The sequence below is a fragment of the Episyrphus balteatus genome, chromosome 2 (genome assembly GCF_945859705.1).
Source record: "Episyrphus balteatus chromosome 2, idEpiBalt1.1, whole genome shotgun sequence".
Lineage (NCBI taxonomy): Eukaryota > Metazoa > Arthropoda > Insecta > Diptera > Syrphidae > Episyrphus > Episyrphus balteatus.
This window is the reverse complement of record NC_079135.1, coordinates 79,423,367-79,438,549: the sequence shown is the minus strand read 5'-3', so window position 1 is coordinate 79,438,549 and position 15,183 is coordinate 79,423,367. Positions and strand designations below refer to the sequence as shown.

The window sequence follows — 15,183 nt, the reverse complement described above, 5'->3', positions numbered from 1 at the left end:
GACCCCAAATACGGAATTTGCATATAACTTGACAACAGCGCCACCTACCGGGTCCAATTATAACACAAAACCTGTCTCGGATAGACCTTATCGCACACACAAAATTTCACAAAAATCTGTTTAGTCATTCGACCCCAAATACGGAATTTGCATATAACTTGACAACAGCGCCACCTACCGGGTCCAATTATAAAACAAAACCTGTCTCGGATAGACCTTATCAACCAAATTTCAGAAACATCTATCAAGTCATTTAGAAGGAATAGGGTCACAAACAAACGCACAGGAGAATTATATATATAAGATTAAATTTTTCATATTATTAATCGACATCAAATGGTTATTCGTAATACTGAACGTCCAGTGTATTAACCCTTTCGAACCCAAGCTATGAAAGTCATTATTAAAAAATGTTTTTTCGGTATTATCGGGTCAAAAACAACACAACTAAGAAATATGTTATTTATGAAAAAAGTTATTTTCCAAAATATTAAATATCAAAACTAATGTGTTATTCTCATGCTACATGTAAGTAACATGCACTGCCTTTGACCACCAAAAAAAGTCGGAGAACTGAGAAAATAACTTTTTATGAAACTATAATGTATGCTACTTCTTCTAAGCAAAAAAAAAAACAAAACACTTTCTGCATTAACATTTTTTAATATCTTTTTTTCAAAATTATGACCATTATAAAAAAAAAATTTTTGCAAAAAAAAAAAAATTTGTGAATTTCAGTCCCTTTTTCGAAACAAAAAAATTAAAGGTATGATATTTGACTAACTTTTTGTAATAATCCCGTAACTATGCATTATTATCTTTAATGATGCATAGTAACCTAAAAAATTGTTTAATTTAATATTTTTTGCGAATTTTTAGAAAAATGTTACATGAGAGTAACGCTGGGTCCGAAAGGGTTAACAAACTTTTATATATGAATTTTACTAAACTTTGACAGTATAGTTATGTATACAGTTGGAAACGAAAATTTGATAATTTAGTTGGGAACTGCATACCTTCCGGTTAATATTTTCAGCAAAATTTTAGCTCGGCTAAAATTTGGAGAGAATGTTGTATGGGAGCTAAAATTAATTAAGGCTTTAAAACAAAATTTGTTTTAGCCCGAAGATAACTGCTTCCGAATGCAAGAAACAAAAGACATATTTGGTGTGCAATAAACTCAAAAACCAGACCTCAAAGAAACTTTTGGGTTCCATTCATGAATAGAGGCTAAACATACCTATCTTTTGATGTCTCATACGATGGATTTGGAGGACATTTTTTAAAATGCATTTTTTGTCGGCAAATTTTTCTAAAATTAAAAAAAAAAAATTAAAAAAACTATGAAATTTTGTTATTAAGTTGTAATTGACCAATAATTTAATATCAAAATTCAGAATTATAAGATTAGGGAAGTTTACATTTCGATTTAATTTGAGTTATCTTAAAAACGATGGAAGTTGTTTTATAACATCAATAAATTCAATAAACTTTTGAAAATAATTAAAGTATCAAAGCAAGTCCAATCATATGGTGAACTATACGTCATAAATTGTAGTAAATATTTTGAAAATACCAAATGTTTATCAAAACACTTAACATTATAATTTAATATAGATGTAATCTGCACGCACATGTGTCTTAATCTATAAGAGCCAATTGCAAAAATTCGTCATAAGGTATAGCATATAGATCTACATCAATCAATGAAAAAAAAAATAATAATAACAAAAACGTAAATAAAAGCAAGTATTGCCAGATTCCATAAAAATTGAAAAGTTAAACAAGATCAAAATTAAGTTAACACAGGAAGGTGTACTTTATAAAATTCCAATTCCAAAATGCAGTAATTGGCACTAGTGCTGGAAGTTATTATTTCTGCAAAAGTACTTAAACATGTGAAATTGGTTAAAGAACCTAAAAGCTGAACAAATATAGAGTAATTAATTAATAAAGAAATTACCGTTTTAAAAGCTCTGAAATGAAATCTTGCCTACGGCCTTGTTACAAAGATTAATTTATCAATTGAACTAAAATTTAAAAGCTCTTCAACTTATTTTCAATTTGTTATTCAGCGAATTTCCAAAGATAATTCAATTTATCGACACACGCATAAAGAAACTATAGCAAATTCACGTGCAATTTTTTCATCGCAAAGTCTATTAAGATAACAAAATATAATTAAAGTACCACGCACATTTTCGTATCACGAATTGATAGAATAATTTTTTTTTTGAAATAAAAACACTGAAAATTAATCAGCTTAACATGAGTTTAATTTTGCAAACCTAATCTATCAGAACTATTTGACCACATCGTGTGTGCCATTGCTATGTCTCTTCGGTATCATCTAAAGTTTGCATTTTTGATTTTACTATCCATAATATTGACATTCAGCGATTCGGCGCGTATTCTCGGTTTATTTCCTACACATTCGAAAAGTCATTTAATAGTTCATAGTGCAATCGCAGATGCATTAGCGGAGCGAGGTCATAATGTCACAGTGGTATCAACACTTCCATCAGTGACAAAAAATCCCCAATATCGTTACATTCAACTGGATGTCCAGTATCCGAATTTTTTTACAGAAATGTTAAAAAATCCACTACCATGGTATAAACGGTTTACCGGATTCATAGACTTTGTTAGTGGTTATGCAAATGCAAGTTTAAATCAACCTCAATTGAAAAAGTTAATGGCTGAAGAATCGTTCGATTTAGTCATTCAAGGGTATTTCTTCAATGAATTTCTTTTAGGAGTTGCAGCTCATTTCAAGTGTCCAGTGATTATGTCGTTTACAGTTAGGCCATTTCCTTATGTAAATAAATTGATGGGTAATCCATTGGAATTGTCTTATGTGCCAAGTTTAGTTGGGGGTGGAAAACAGCCTATGGGATTTTTTGATAGACTTAAAAATTTCCTATTTATAGTTTTCTTTGAAAATGGAATCGAAGAAATCTATGGACAGTGGAGGCAATCAGTGTTGTATCGGTAAGGAAATTTTGAAGCTTACATTTTATAAAAAAAAATTCAAAAAAGTTCACCCTTTTCTTTTCGTTGATTTGGTCAGAATCTTGCATAATCGAGACAGTTATTTCAAAATATTATTTTCAATTAACTTTTCAGTGAAAACTTCCCCTCCGAAAAGTATCCATCGTATGAAAATATGAAGAAAAATGTATCGCTCGTCTTTATAAACCACCATTTCAGTCAGAGCCCAATTCGACCAGATGTCCCGACAATGATCGAAATTGGCGGTATTCAAATAAAGGACACTCCCAGCCCATTGCCACAGGTAAAACTTTCATTTTGACATTTTTCAACTTTTAAAGCTTTATTGATAAATTATGTTTCTTGCACTTTTAGGACTTAAAATCAATCCTAGATAATGCAACAGAACATGGAGTTATTTACTTTAGTCTTGGTACAAATATTCAATCCGAAAAACTATGTCAAGACAAAATTAAAATTCTATTCGATGTTCTTTCGAAACTTCCACAAACTATTCTCTGGAAATGGGGTGATTCAAAATTACCTGGCAATTTTGAAAATATAGTTTTCAGAAAATGGCTGCCACAAAACGATATTCTATTTCATCCTAATGTCAAACTATTTATTACCCATGGTGGTTTGGGTAGTGTTGTAGAATCTCAATATCATGGTGTTCCAATGGTTGGTATACCAATACTCGGTGATCAACCTTCGAATATGAAGGTGGTAGAAAAATTGGGCTTTGGATTGTCTGTGGATTTTATTACTTTAACCGAAGCTGATTTCAGTAATAAAATTTCGGAAGTTTTGTCAAACAAAACATATTTTGACAATATTCAAAAATTTGCAAATCGTTTCAAGGATCGCCCAATGACTCCAAGACAAACTGCTTTGTATTGGATTGAATACGTGTTGAGACATCATGGTGCAGCGCATTTGCAAAGTCAGGCATTGCATTTAAATTGGATTCAATTGTTATCACTCGATGTAGTTGGCGTTTTTGTTTTTAGCTGGTTTGTTAGTTTCAAAATGATCAAAATAATTTATGTTAAAACTAAATCTAAAATCAAGAAAGAAAAACCAGAGTAATGTATGTATAGAATTCTTTAGCTTTAAGATGGAATAAATAATAATAATTTTAAAAGAAAAACCATAATTAGTTGAAGTTTTCAAATGAAGAACAATGAATTAATCTTACAAAAGATTTCTAATGCATACTTTTAGATGTTTTGTCAATGCTATAGGGTGGATTTCAACCAAGAACCTTCAGTGTGACAGTTCATTCTACAAATATTTTTTTTTCATTTATTTCAAAAGTGGAAAGAATAGTTATAAAAAAAATATATCCTATCATGCTAAGTCATATAAAAAAGGTCACTATGGTGTATGCGTAACATTTATTTCTATTTACAACGTAAACGGTTTACACAAAATTAGTAACCAATGATGTATATCTTAATAATTGGAAACTAGCAATATATCAATTATCATGTATTGTATTAAAAGGTAACAGAGTTTATAATACAATCCTTGACTTTAATATGATGGATCTTTAAGGAAGATTCATTAAATACGACCATGGTCCAATTGATAAATTGGATGGCTTTAGTGGACCAATTTAATATTTTCAATATTTTTCAGAATCTAGCGAAAAACTCTGCAGGGCAGGGCTTTACTTTATTAGGACCTGCAAAGAGCTGGGTAAATAAGTGTTTCGTTTTTAGGATATCGATAAATATATAAAGTCATTACTATAGTAATTAACTCTTTTTTTTTTCTTCGAATTCACTTTTTGTGACTTGTCCTCCTACAGCTGTAGTGGGAAATCAACCTGAAGAAAGGACGAAATATGTGCACAGGCTTTCATTCGAAGTTATGTGCTTCCAAAATTTGTAAATAACTCAAAAATAAGACCTGTAAAATAACTTTTGAGTCTCAATTGGCACCGAGTACAAAGGTGTTAAGTCATAAAAGCTAGTTTTGAGGAAAATAAAATTGAAGTTTCAATTTTTGTTTGTAAATCTAAATATTATTATTTTTAAAAAGTAATGATGCAGAAACATCATTTATAAGATCTATTTTAATATCCATATGCTCAGTGCCGGTTTAAGCACTACCGGCGCCCCTGGGCAAGATTGCAAGTTACGCCTCTAAAAAAAAATTCATCTAAAAACAATTTTTTAAAAACACGAAAAATCAATAGCAGATTATGTCTTACCTCTCATATACTTGTTAATGCATTTATTAAAAATGTGCAGTGTATTAACTTAAAAAGGTTAACTTGAAAAAAAAAAAATTAATTATTCATGTCATTTAGGCTCAATTGACAAGACTACCTTTATCTCTGACTTTTTTGTTTAAATACATTTAAAGATTAGGTACAGTTGGTTTTATTTGAACAATATTTTTTCAAAAATGATTCACTCATTCTGAAATCCAATAAAAAACTTTGAATCGCTTCCACCCAATTCTAAAATTTAATATCTGTATTGGTGAAAAATCAAATATTTTGTTTTTGTTTTTTCACTAGGAGAATAAAAAACTTGCAGCACGCTTCTTAATGATTCCAGGCGCTTCCGGACGGCCAATCGAAAACAACATACCTTTATAAGTATAAGGTTTGTTCGTTGTGAGCTCTAGGGCACTCTGGGTCGCTCCGAATTCGTTGTCAAGCGTTTTTTGTAGCTCCTTTTTCAACCAGAGTTATTTCCTCTGTGTTCGATGTTCGCTGATGAAACTAAAGCTCTGAGGTGTTCGATGTAAAATGAAAACCCGAGAAACTCTGATTTTTTTCACAGTTAATTGAAATGACTTAGAGTGCCCTGGAGGGGGGAACAACGAATAGACCTATTTTTTTATTCTCACACACAAACGTAGTTTTTATGAGAAATGGAGAAGCTGTCAATTTTTGGCATTTCTGGATTTTGGGTTTTCGGGATTTTGGGATTTTGGGATTGTGGGTTTTCGGGATTTTGTGTTTTCGGAATTAAGGGTTTTCTGGATTTTGGGCTTTCTGGATTTTTAATTTCGGGATTCTGTCCGTCTCCCTTCTCTTTCCTTATTCATTATTATAGGGGCACCTTTGCAAAAATTAAATTGGTAGGAGGAATATTAGGATTGCTTTAGTCTTTCAAAAGAAATTGGGGCGCCTTGTTCTTCAAAGATGAACGAAGATTTTGGACACCATTGTCCTTCCGGAAGCTAAATAAATTAACCCAAAATTGGGGGGCGCCTTCATTCTTCAAAAAGTTTAGGGCAAACAATACGAGCGCCGTTGAAAATGTAAAATAGAAAAAGAAATAAAACATCGATTGGAAAGACTTCGTTATTTATATAACTTTTGTAAAAGTTCGGGGCGCCTGGGGCGCCCCTCAATTCTTGCGCCCCTGGGCGACGGCCCAGGCTGCCCCCCCCCCTAAAACCGGCTCTGCATATGCTATTGACCAGAAAATGACCGTTTTAAAAAAAAATTGTGTTAACTTAACACTTTAGAGCTATTTAGTCTTCAAAAATAAACTTGGTCCAAAGGTGTTAAGTCAAGAAAAATCTTTGTTTACATTGATTACAAGGTTATAAAATAAAGTTGTAAATATTTATGTGATTAATTACCAAATGTGAAAATTCTTTTTGAAATAATATAATACTGTAGAAAAATCGCTTTTCGTTTTTTTTTTCTTCTTCTTGACTTAACGCTTTAGGATTTATTCTTTTTATTTAAAAATTAAAAATGAATGCAAAAACAAAGGAGTTAAGTCAACTTACGCCCTTAGTACCTACCATACAATTTAAAAAAAATTTGACTCAAACCTTTTGTACCGAATCATTTCTAACGGAAAAAGATACGCTAGAGCTATGGCGATAAGACCAAACGAAAGAGAAAAAAAAAATGACTGAAGTCCAATAAAAATCCGAAAATCGATTTTGTTGACTTAACCCTTTTGTACCCGACAGCAAAGATGTGTAGTATGTATTTCGATTGCAAGTATAACTTAGCAACTAGGCCTCAAACAAAATTGTCGTCATCATTTAGAGCTAAAAGAGACCTTTCTTTTGATTTGCATTTTTTTGTAAAGGGATTAACCTTAGATTTTTTTCGAAAATCTAAAAAAAAAATGGTTTTGTAATTTTTGTACCGAATTTTTGTACGTTATACACCCACAAAAATTTTGATCAAAATCGTTAGAGTTTTGGAAAAAAAAACTTTTCTTTTTTCGTTATTAAACAAATACGTTTAGTTTGGTCTCAAAAGACAAATTCCGATTTCTCCAAAACTGTTAACTAACAAGATTTAAAATGGCTCGACCTCGTGCAGCGGTTCAGGCCGTAGCTCGAGGTATATACGCTATATATATATGTATACAGACAGACATTTAGAATTGCGAGAACAACTTTTTTTGAGTTTCTTCATTTTGTTCAATGAATAATGAAAAAAATAAACTACATAGTAGGTAAATTATGAGCAATGTATTTGAATAGTCAGTAAATTAGTCAATAAGCAATATAACATTTTGTAGGAACTGCTTACGTTTTTATAACGAAAAAAAAGTTGCGCATACGCCACAGTGACCATTCAATATGAGTTTGCATAATAGGCTGTATTTTTGTAAATTTTCTTTGATTTTTAAGATCAACGTATCATATTATGAAAAATAAAAGCAATATCCAGTTGCGTACCTATAGGCGCAGTCAAATTAGAAAATGAAATCGAAATTTTCGCATTATAAAACCCAATTTGTTAGGAATTTTTATGAAATTTATCGATTTTTTTTTACTCGCACGGAGCTTATAAAATAAGCTTACCATTTTTAATGAAGATGACAAACAGTGTGACATAAATAAAATTCTGTGAGAAAGTTAATTTGTTTTGAAAAAAATGGTGTCAATAGATGGATATTTTTTAAAGAATAGCACTGAAAGCTTTCAAAATTTGGTAACTTCTACGTGTGCATGTCGAATACCTACGATTAACCTGCATTTAATCAAAAACTATCAGGATTCGTGAGGAACGTGAGAGAACATAAATTTTTCAAGTGTGGTAAGCTTATTTTATAATGTTCTTTCAATTAAATTCCCCTAACTTAAGCTGCTAGATACTGCTTCAAACAACAACCTCATGTTGCCATCAAACATGGTTTGAGTTAATTGGAAACAATCAATTCATTTCTCTATTATTCATTGTTTTGGTTTGTTCTCTTGTGTTGAAAAGAAAACTCAAATTCAAATGTCCACTGAATACAAACACATATCATTTATGTATAATTTGGTATACCAATAATAAGAATTTCAGCTAAAGTAGGTGTAAGACAACAAGTACAGCAACACCAGAGTAATCGAACGCACAGTGTTGCCGGAGAAAAATGTCCGAAAGAAGTATATAAACTAAAAAAAATGTTACACATTTCTGTAAATAAAAAAAATTTTACACATTTCTGTAAATAAAATGCTTGTCTTATCTTTGAGTAAAATAGTAGTACAAATCCAAAAGAAGGAAATACAATAATCGGAAGATGTTTAACGCAGAAGTGTACTACTTAAGTTGTACTTTGGGCAACACTACCATAACAACTAAAAATCAACTCATACAAATTACTCGTACCATGTTAGAATCAATTAACTTGGTCTCATAATTGTGTGTATTAATATGAATAGTCATTCTTTCTTAAACACAATGATATCACTTATTATACTCTATTCAAGAAATTTTTTTTTACCTACACAATTAAGTGAAATAATTAATTGAAAAAATGTTTGAAATTGATAAATATTAAAATAAAAAAAAAAAAAACAAATTATGAGAAGATAAAAAAATCTCATTGCCCAATATCATGAAATTCATTAGGTTATCTTTTATCTGATTTTTCAGATAATGCTGTAGCTTATTCCAAGCATACATACATTCGGTACAACCTAGAGACGAAATTATTATCTTATCACATCAATAATATACTAACACAACCTATTGATTTGTTTGTTTAACAAGTGCATATTGTTAATACTCAAATCATAAAGGTACGCTCACACAATAAAATTTGTAGAAAATGTATTGTTTTTAGGAATGCTCGATTAAATTGGATTAATGCTACATAGAACTCTAGACAAATTTTACTGTTCGGATTTCCATAAGATAAACATTCTGACCTAATACAAAAATCTCAAAGAGGAGAAAAAATGTACTTTTACTGAGAAAGTACAAGGGAAGACACTTTTATTATGTATGCTATAAAGCCTAGTACGCATCTGAAGCAAAACGAAAATTTTCCAAATCTCTAAAGTCGACAACGAAAAAGCTAACGACAAAAATATCATCGAGTATTCTGTCAAAGTCAAAAGAAATAAATGAATTAAAAATTAATCTTGGAATCAAGAAAAATGCACAAGGCAATAAAAAGTTAATGACAAATGAGTGAAAACTTTCCAATTTTTCCCTGAAAACTGAAAAACGAAAAGCAAAACGAAATTTTTCGTTCAAGATTTAGTTATGCTATTTTTGTATGGAAAATTTCGTTTCGCTGCAGCTGTGTACTAGGCTTAGACAGCAGATAGAAAAAATCTTCATAAAACCGACATTTGCATTAGATGTTATTCAAGGTCAAGTGTCGAAAATGTCAGTTTTTTATTCTTAACTCTCAGAATATTAGAAGTACAAGCTTTATAAATGTAGAGGTTGCAAATCTAACAATACAATTTTTTTTTAATATTTAAAAATGTCAAAAATATAAGTTTTTCTCATTGAACCCTTAAACAATGAGGAAATAAATAAGAGTTTTTATAATTATTCATATAAAACCATCAGCATTTGCCAATTATCCAAATCAACGTAAATGTTCCCATCGCTTAAAATATCGAATTACATTATGATGATATAGTAAATGAGAAAAAAATTGTGAAAAGTATCTGTCATAGAATGGTTTTACGTATTCTGGGGTCGAATTACGGCACACGATTACGATCATACGTTAACGTTTTTACTATTTCTGTCTCTATTTAATTAGAAGATAGGGACACATAGTGACCATACGTTAACGAATGTGTGTCGAAATTCGGCCCTTGACTTTCTAATAAACCATTTAACTGTTTTCAACGAAATATTTTCTTTAATTTTTTAGTTATGTAAGATAAATTTCAAAAATTCAATTTTTTAATGTGTGGATAAATATGTCATTCAGAACAGCATACATAACAATTTTTTTTTTTGAAAATCAAATGGCAGTGGTATTTCTAGCTTCTTCAAATGTGACTTACAAAGAAATATCTCAAGTTTTGTTTTAACTCATTGAACGACATTTCTATTAATTTCGATTTAAAAAATAACTAGGTAATACTTGAAGGCTTTTTCAATTCCTAGGAAAAGGCAGTAAACCTGAAGAAAATGTCTTTGTGAAATCCATAGCTCTTTTCGTCTGACTCTTTCAAAGTTGTCTTATTTTAAAAATTTATTTTTGTACACAGGTATAGTCTCCAAGAAGCGAATGTCACATACAAGCAAACCTCAACTTCTTCGCAGGTTTTTAAATTTCCTTACTCTGTCTTGTCGAGATATTTCTTTACTATCCCTTACTAACGTTTTTTCTTCGGTTTGCGACAGGATGAAGCTCTAATTCAGGATTTATTTGGTGAATTTTAATTTTCCAATACCTTTCCACCAACGCAACGCAAGTTTGTTTTAATTTCCAATTTTTGGTCCGTTGATATTGATAGTAAAACTATTGTACTTTTGATTTTTTTTTTCATTAAACTAATACTTTACCCCTTACGAACCTATTTAGTTGTATCCACGATAACAGCGAGTACAAGCGCTTTAGCTTTATATATTTAATTTATTCTTGGCCTTCCCTATATAAGCGTCTACTTTAATAGCTACGGAATCAATTTAGATTTTAGTCCCAAACTAGACGTTGCTCTTGAAGCTTATCGAACATGTTGCCTGCTTTGAAAATTATTTTCGTTTCTCTTATCATAACGTCAACAATAGCATTAAGCAATTCTGCGCATATTCTTGGCTTATTTCCAACTCCATTCAAAAGTCATCTTATCATTCACAGTGCAATAGCTGATGCACTTGTTGAACGTGGTCATGATGTAACCGTTGTTTCAACATTGCCAAAAATCAACAAAAATTCTAAATTTCGTCACATTCAATTGGATATTAAAGAATTTTCACCGGCACTTCTGGCAGATTACATCAATGATCCACCACCTTTCTACAAACGATACACATATTTTATGGAAGAAATTAATAGATACGCCAATGATAGTCTACATCATTGGGCCATGCAAAAGCTTATGAGGGAGGAGTCCTTTGATCTGGTGATTCAAGGATTTTTCTTGAATGAATTTCTATTGGGAGTTGCAGCACATTTTAAATGCCCTGTAGTGGTTTCGTTCATGATTCGGACAGGGCCGAGGATAAATAGTCTCGTAGGGAATCCTCAGGAGATAGCGTATGTTCCGAGTTATATGAGTGGAGGGAAACAGCCGATGGGATTTTTTGACAGAGTAAATCATTTTATATGTATGAATTTATTGGAGAATGGTTTGGTGAGATATATTGAGCAGTCGAACCAGAAACATTTTTACAAGTGAGTAGTGAGAGTTTTATGAATGAAAACAATATTAAGGTCACTTCAAAATTAAAAAAAAAAAAATAATTTATAATAATCATTATTTTGGGGAACTTTCGTGTGTAATTGTAATTGTAATTGTAATTGTAATTGTAATTGTAATTGTAATTGTAATTGTAATTGTAATTGTAATTGTAATTGTAATTGTAATTGTAATTGTAATTGTAATTGTAATTGTAATTGTAATTGTAATTGTAATTGTAATTGTAATTGTAATTGTAATTGTAATTGTAATTGTAATTGTAATTGTAATTGTAATTGTAATTGTAATTGTAATTGTAATTGTAATTGTAATTGTAATTGTAATTGTAATTGTAATTGTAATTGTAATTGTAATTGTAATTGTAATTGTAATTGTAATTGTAATTGTAATTGTAATTGTAATTGTAATTGTAATTGTAATTGTAATTGTAATTGTAATTGTAATTGTAATTGTAATTGTAATTGTAATTGTAATTGTAATTGTAATTGTAATTGTAATTGTAATTGTAATTGTAATTGTAATTGTAATTGTAATTGTAATTGTAATTGTAATTGTAATTGTAATTGTAATTGTAATTGTAATTGTAATTGTAATTGTAATTGTAATTGTAATTGTAATTGTAATTGTAATTGTAATTGTAATTGTAATTGTAATTGTAATTGTAATTGTAATTGTAATTGTAATTGTAATTGTAATTGTAATTGTAATTGTAATTGTAATTGTAATTGTAATTGTAATTGTAATTGTAATTGTAATTGTAATTGTAATTGTAATTGTAATTGTAATTGTAATTGTAATTGTAATTGTAATTGTAATTGTAATTGTAATTGTAATTGTAATTGTAATTGTAATTGTAATTGTAATTGTAATTGTAATTGTAATTGTAATTGTAATTGTAATTGTAATTGTAATTGTAATTGTAATTGTAATTGTAATTGTAATTGTAATTGTAATTGTAATTGTAATTGTAATTGTAATTGTAATTGTAATTGTAATTGTAATTGTAATTGTAATTGTAATTGTAATTGTAATTGTAATTGTAATTGTAATTGTAATTGTAATTGTAATTGTAATTGTAATTGTAATTGTAATTGTAATTGTAATTGTAATTGTAATTGTAATTGTAATTGTAATTGTAATTGTAATTGTAATTGTAATTGTAATTGTAATTGTAATTGTAATTGTAATTGTAATTGTAATTGTAATTGTAATTGTAATTGTAATTGTAATTGTAATTGTAATTGTAATTGTAATTGTAATTGTAATTGTAATTGTAATTGTAATTGTAATTGTAATTGTAATTGTAATTGTAATTGTAATTGTAATTGTAATTGTAATTGTAATTGTAATTGTAATTGTAATTGTAATTGTAATTGTAATTGTAATTGTAATTGTAATTGTAATTGTAATTGTAATTGTAATTGTAATTGTAATTGTAATTGTAATTGTAATTGTAATTGTAATTGTAATTGTAATTGTAATTGTAATTGTAATTGTAATTGTAATTGTAATTGTAATTGTAATTGTAATTGTAATTGTAATTGTAATTTTGTTTTTGTTTTCAGTGCCAACTTTCCTCAAGACAAGTATCCCTCGTATGACGATATGATAAAAAATATTTCACTTGTCCTAACAAACCATCACTTCAGTCAAAGTCCAATTCGTCCAGATGTACAAGCATTAATCGAAATTGGAGGAATTCAAATTAAAGATAATCCTGCTCCTCTGCCCGAGGTAAGAGATAACAATATAAAACATGTATACTTTATGCAAACACAACTCTCATCTTAGGACTTACAATCAATTATGGACAAATCATCCGAGCATGGAGTGATTTTCTTCAGTGTTGGATCTAACATTCCTTCGAGTAAATTAGATCCCATCAAAGTGAAGATAATATTTGATTTACTTTCAAAACTTCCTCAAACTATTCTGTGGAAATGGGATGATTCAAATAATTTACCAGGAACATCTTCAAATATTATTTACAAAACGTGGTTACCTCAAGAAAGTATATTATCTCATCCAAATGTTAAACTTTTTATAACCCACGGTGGCCAAGGAAGTGTTGTTGAGTCTCAATTTTATGGCGTTCCAATGGTTGGTGTTCCGATGTTTGGTGATCAACCAGCAAATATGGAAAATGTTGAGTTACTTGGATTTGGATTGTCTGTTAAATTTGCAACACTTACAAAAGAAGCATTTGAAAATGCTGTAACAGAGGTTTTAAGAAACAAAAAATACACCAACACTGTTCGGAAGTTTGCTACACTTTACAAAGACAGACCGATGACAGCAAGACAAACTGCAGTTTTTTGGATTGAATATGTGTTAAGGCATCACGGTGCTCCACACATGCAAAGTCCTGCAGTACATTTGAACGCATTACAGTTGATGTCAGTTGATGTGATTGGCTTTTTATTAGCTATTTTGTATATTGTTTTCAAAATTATCAAGACTTGTTTTTCAATGTTTTTAAAACTATTAGTGAAAAGGAAAAGTAAAACTGAATAAATAAAACTAAGTCTAAAATATATAAAAACATAAATAATTTAAATGGAGGTCTCACAGCTGAAAAAATTTAAATCTAGTACCAAAACTTGCGCAAGGTTTAACTTTATTAAAATCTGTCATTAGTTTGTACGAAAAGTGTTTCGTTTCAAATTGTTATTTGTTCAAGAAAAATTTACCTCATAAGATTCAATGCGTACATATGTATTTACTTTAGCTCGTTATATCTCTAAATTCACTTTTTTTGAGTTAGTTTAGCCTTTAGCCCTCCAAATGTCTATGAACAATTGTCAATTCAACTAAACTTCAACTAAAAAAAAAACAAATATTTAGGTAAAATATTTATTAGAGTAGAAAAGTATTTATATTCGGTATATTTAACACAGACGAATTTTTTTTTATATTGTATTGTGATGAAAATCAAAATCCTTCATGAAAATGGTCAAGTATTTAAGCAAAATATTGTTTTGTTTTTCGAAATAATAAAATTCATAACATACGTAATATGTATGTATGTAGATGACGTAGAAAAACGATATTGGCACTGTCAGAATTATTTTAATTGTCTTCAAAACCAGAACAACAAAATTGGGCGCATATGCCTATTATTGGGCCTTTAAATACATTTTAACTTCTTGAAAATAAAAATAATTTATTTTGGATTATTAAAACTGTTCAGTGTTGATATTGATTTTTATAAACGTAATTAAAAAGTTGATTTTAGATATCTTACATAAGTTAAAAAAATAAAGGGTTTCATTTTTGGGTGGTATACCTATGTATACCCATGTTCTTGTTCATCTCTTCCCACATTACTAACCACTTATCATAATTTGACAAATGCTCCACTCTCTATAGGCAAGGTGACTCCAGTAAAGATCAACTGCGTTCACTCCATTATTTTGTCAACGAAATTTGTATTTTTACTAATTTTTGGCTATTTTTTATTAAGTTATTAGGTCACTGTGGCGTATGTGTAACTTTTTTTTATTGAAAAATCTTCACGGGTAATGCAAATTGTTTTTCTTCTTGAGCTACAACTTTAAGTTGGACTAGCTGATCATGGAGACTTTAAAA

General features: G+C 29.5%; 2 protein-coding genes across 2 annotated transcripts; both read left to right on the top strand.

Moving 5' to 3' along the window:
• The first annotated feature begins 2,207 nt into the window (after window positions 1-2,207).
• LOC129908930 (UDP-glycosyltransferase UGT5-like) lies at window positions 2,208-4,106 on the top strand. The gene is made up of 3 exons (XM_055985769.1): window positions 2,208-2,991; window positions 3,127-3,295; window positions 3,367-4,106. Exons 1-3 carry the CDS (start codon window positions 2,333-2,335, stop codon window positions 4,078-4,080), a joined length of 1,542 nt encoding a protein of 513 aa, XP_055841744.1. The 5' UTR covers window positions 2,208-2,332; the 3' UTR covers window positions 4,081-4,106.
• Window positions 4,107-10,855: 6,749 nt separating this feature from the next.
• On the top strand, window positions 10,856-14,138 carry LOC129908929 (UDP-glycosyltransferase UGT5-like). The gene is made up of 3 exons (XM_055985768.1): window positions 10,856-11,570; window positions 13,161-13,329; window positions 13,387-14,138. The coding sequence occupies exons 1-3, from the start codon at window positions 10,909-10,911 to the stop codon at window positions 14,107-14,109; spliced, it is 1,554 nt and encodes a 517-aa protein (XP_055841743.1). The 5' UTR covers window positions 10,856-10,908; the 3' UTR covers window positions 14,110-14,138.
• Window positions 14,139-15,183: the final 1,045 nt, after the last annotated feature.

Coding starts and splice junctions, on each gene's coding strand:
- LOC129908930 (XM_055985769.1), top strand. CDS start 2,333: ATGTCTCTTCGGTATCATCTAAAGTTTGCATTTTTGATTTTACTATCC. Junction 2,992..3,126: donor AGGCAATCAGTGTTGTATCG/GTAAGGAAATTT, acceptor TTAACTTTTCAG/TGAAAACTTCCCCTCCGAAA. Junction 3,296..3,366: donor CTCCCAGCCCATTGCCACAG/GTAAAACTTTCA, acceptor TTGCACTTTTAG/GACTTAAAATCAATCCTAGA.
- LOC129908929 (XM_055985768.1), top strand. CDS start 10,909: ATGTTGCCTGCTTTGAAAATTATTTTCGTTTCTCTTATCATAACGTCA. Junction 11,571..13,160: donor AACCAGAAACATTTTTACAA/GTGAGTAGTGAG, acceptor TTTTGTTTTCAG/TGCCAACTTTCCTCAAGACA. Junction 13,330..13,386: donor ATCCTGCTCCTCTGCCCGAG/GTAAGAGATAAC, acceptor CTCTCATCTTAG/GACTTACAATCAATTATGGA.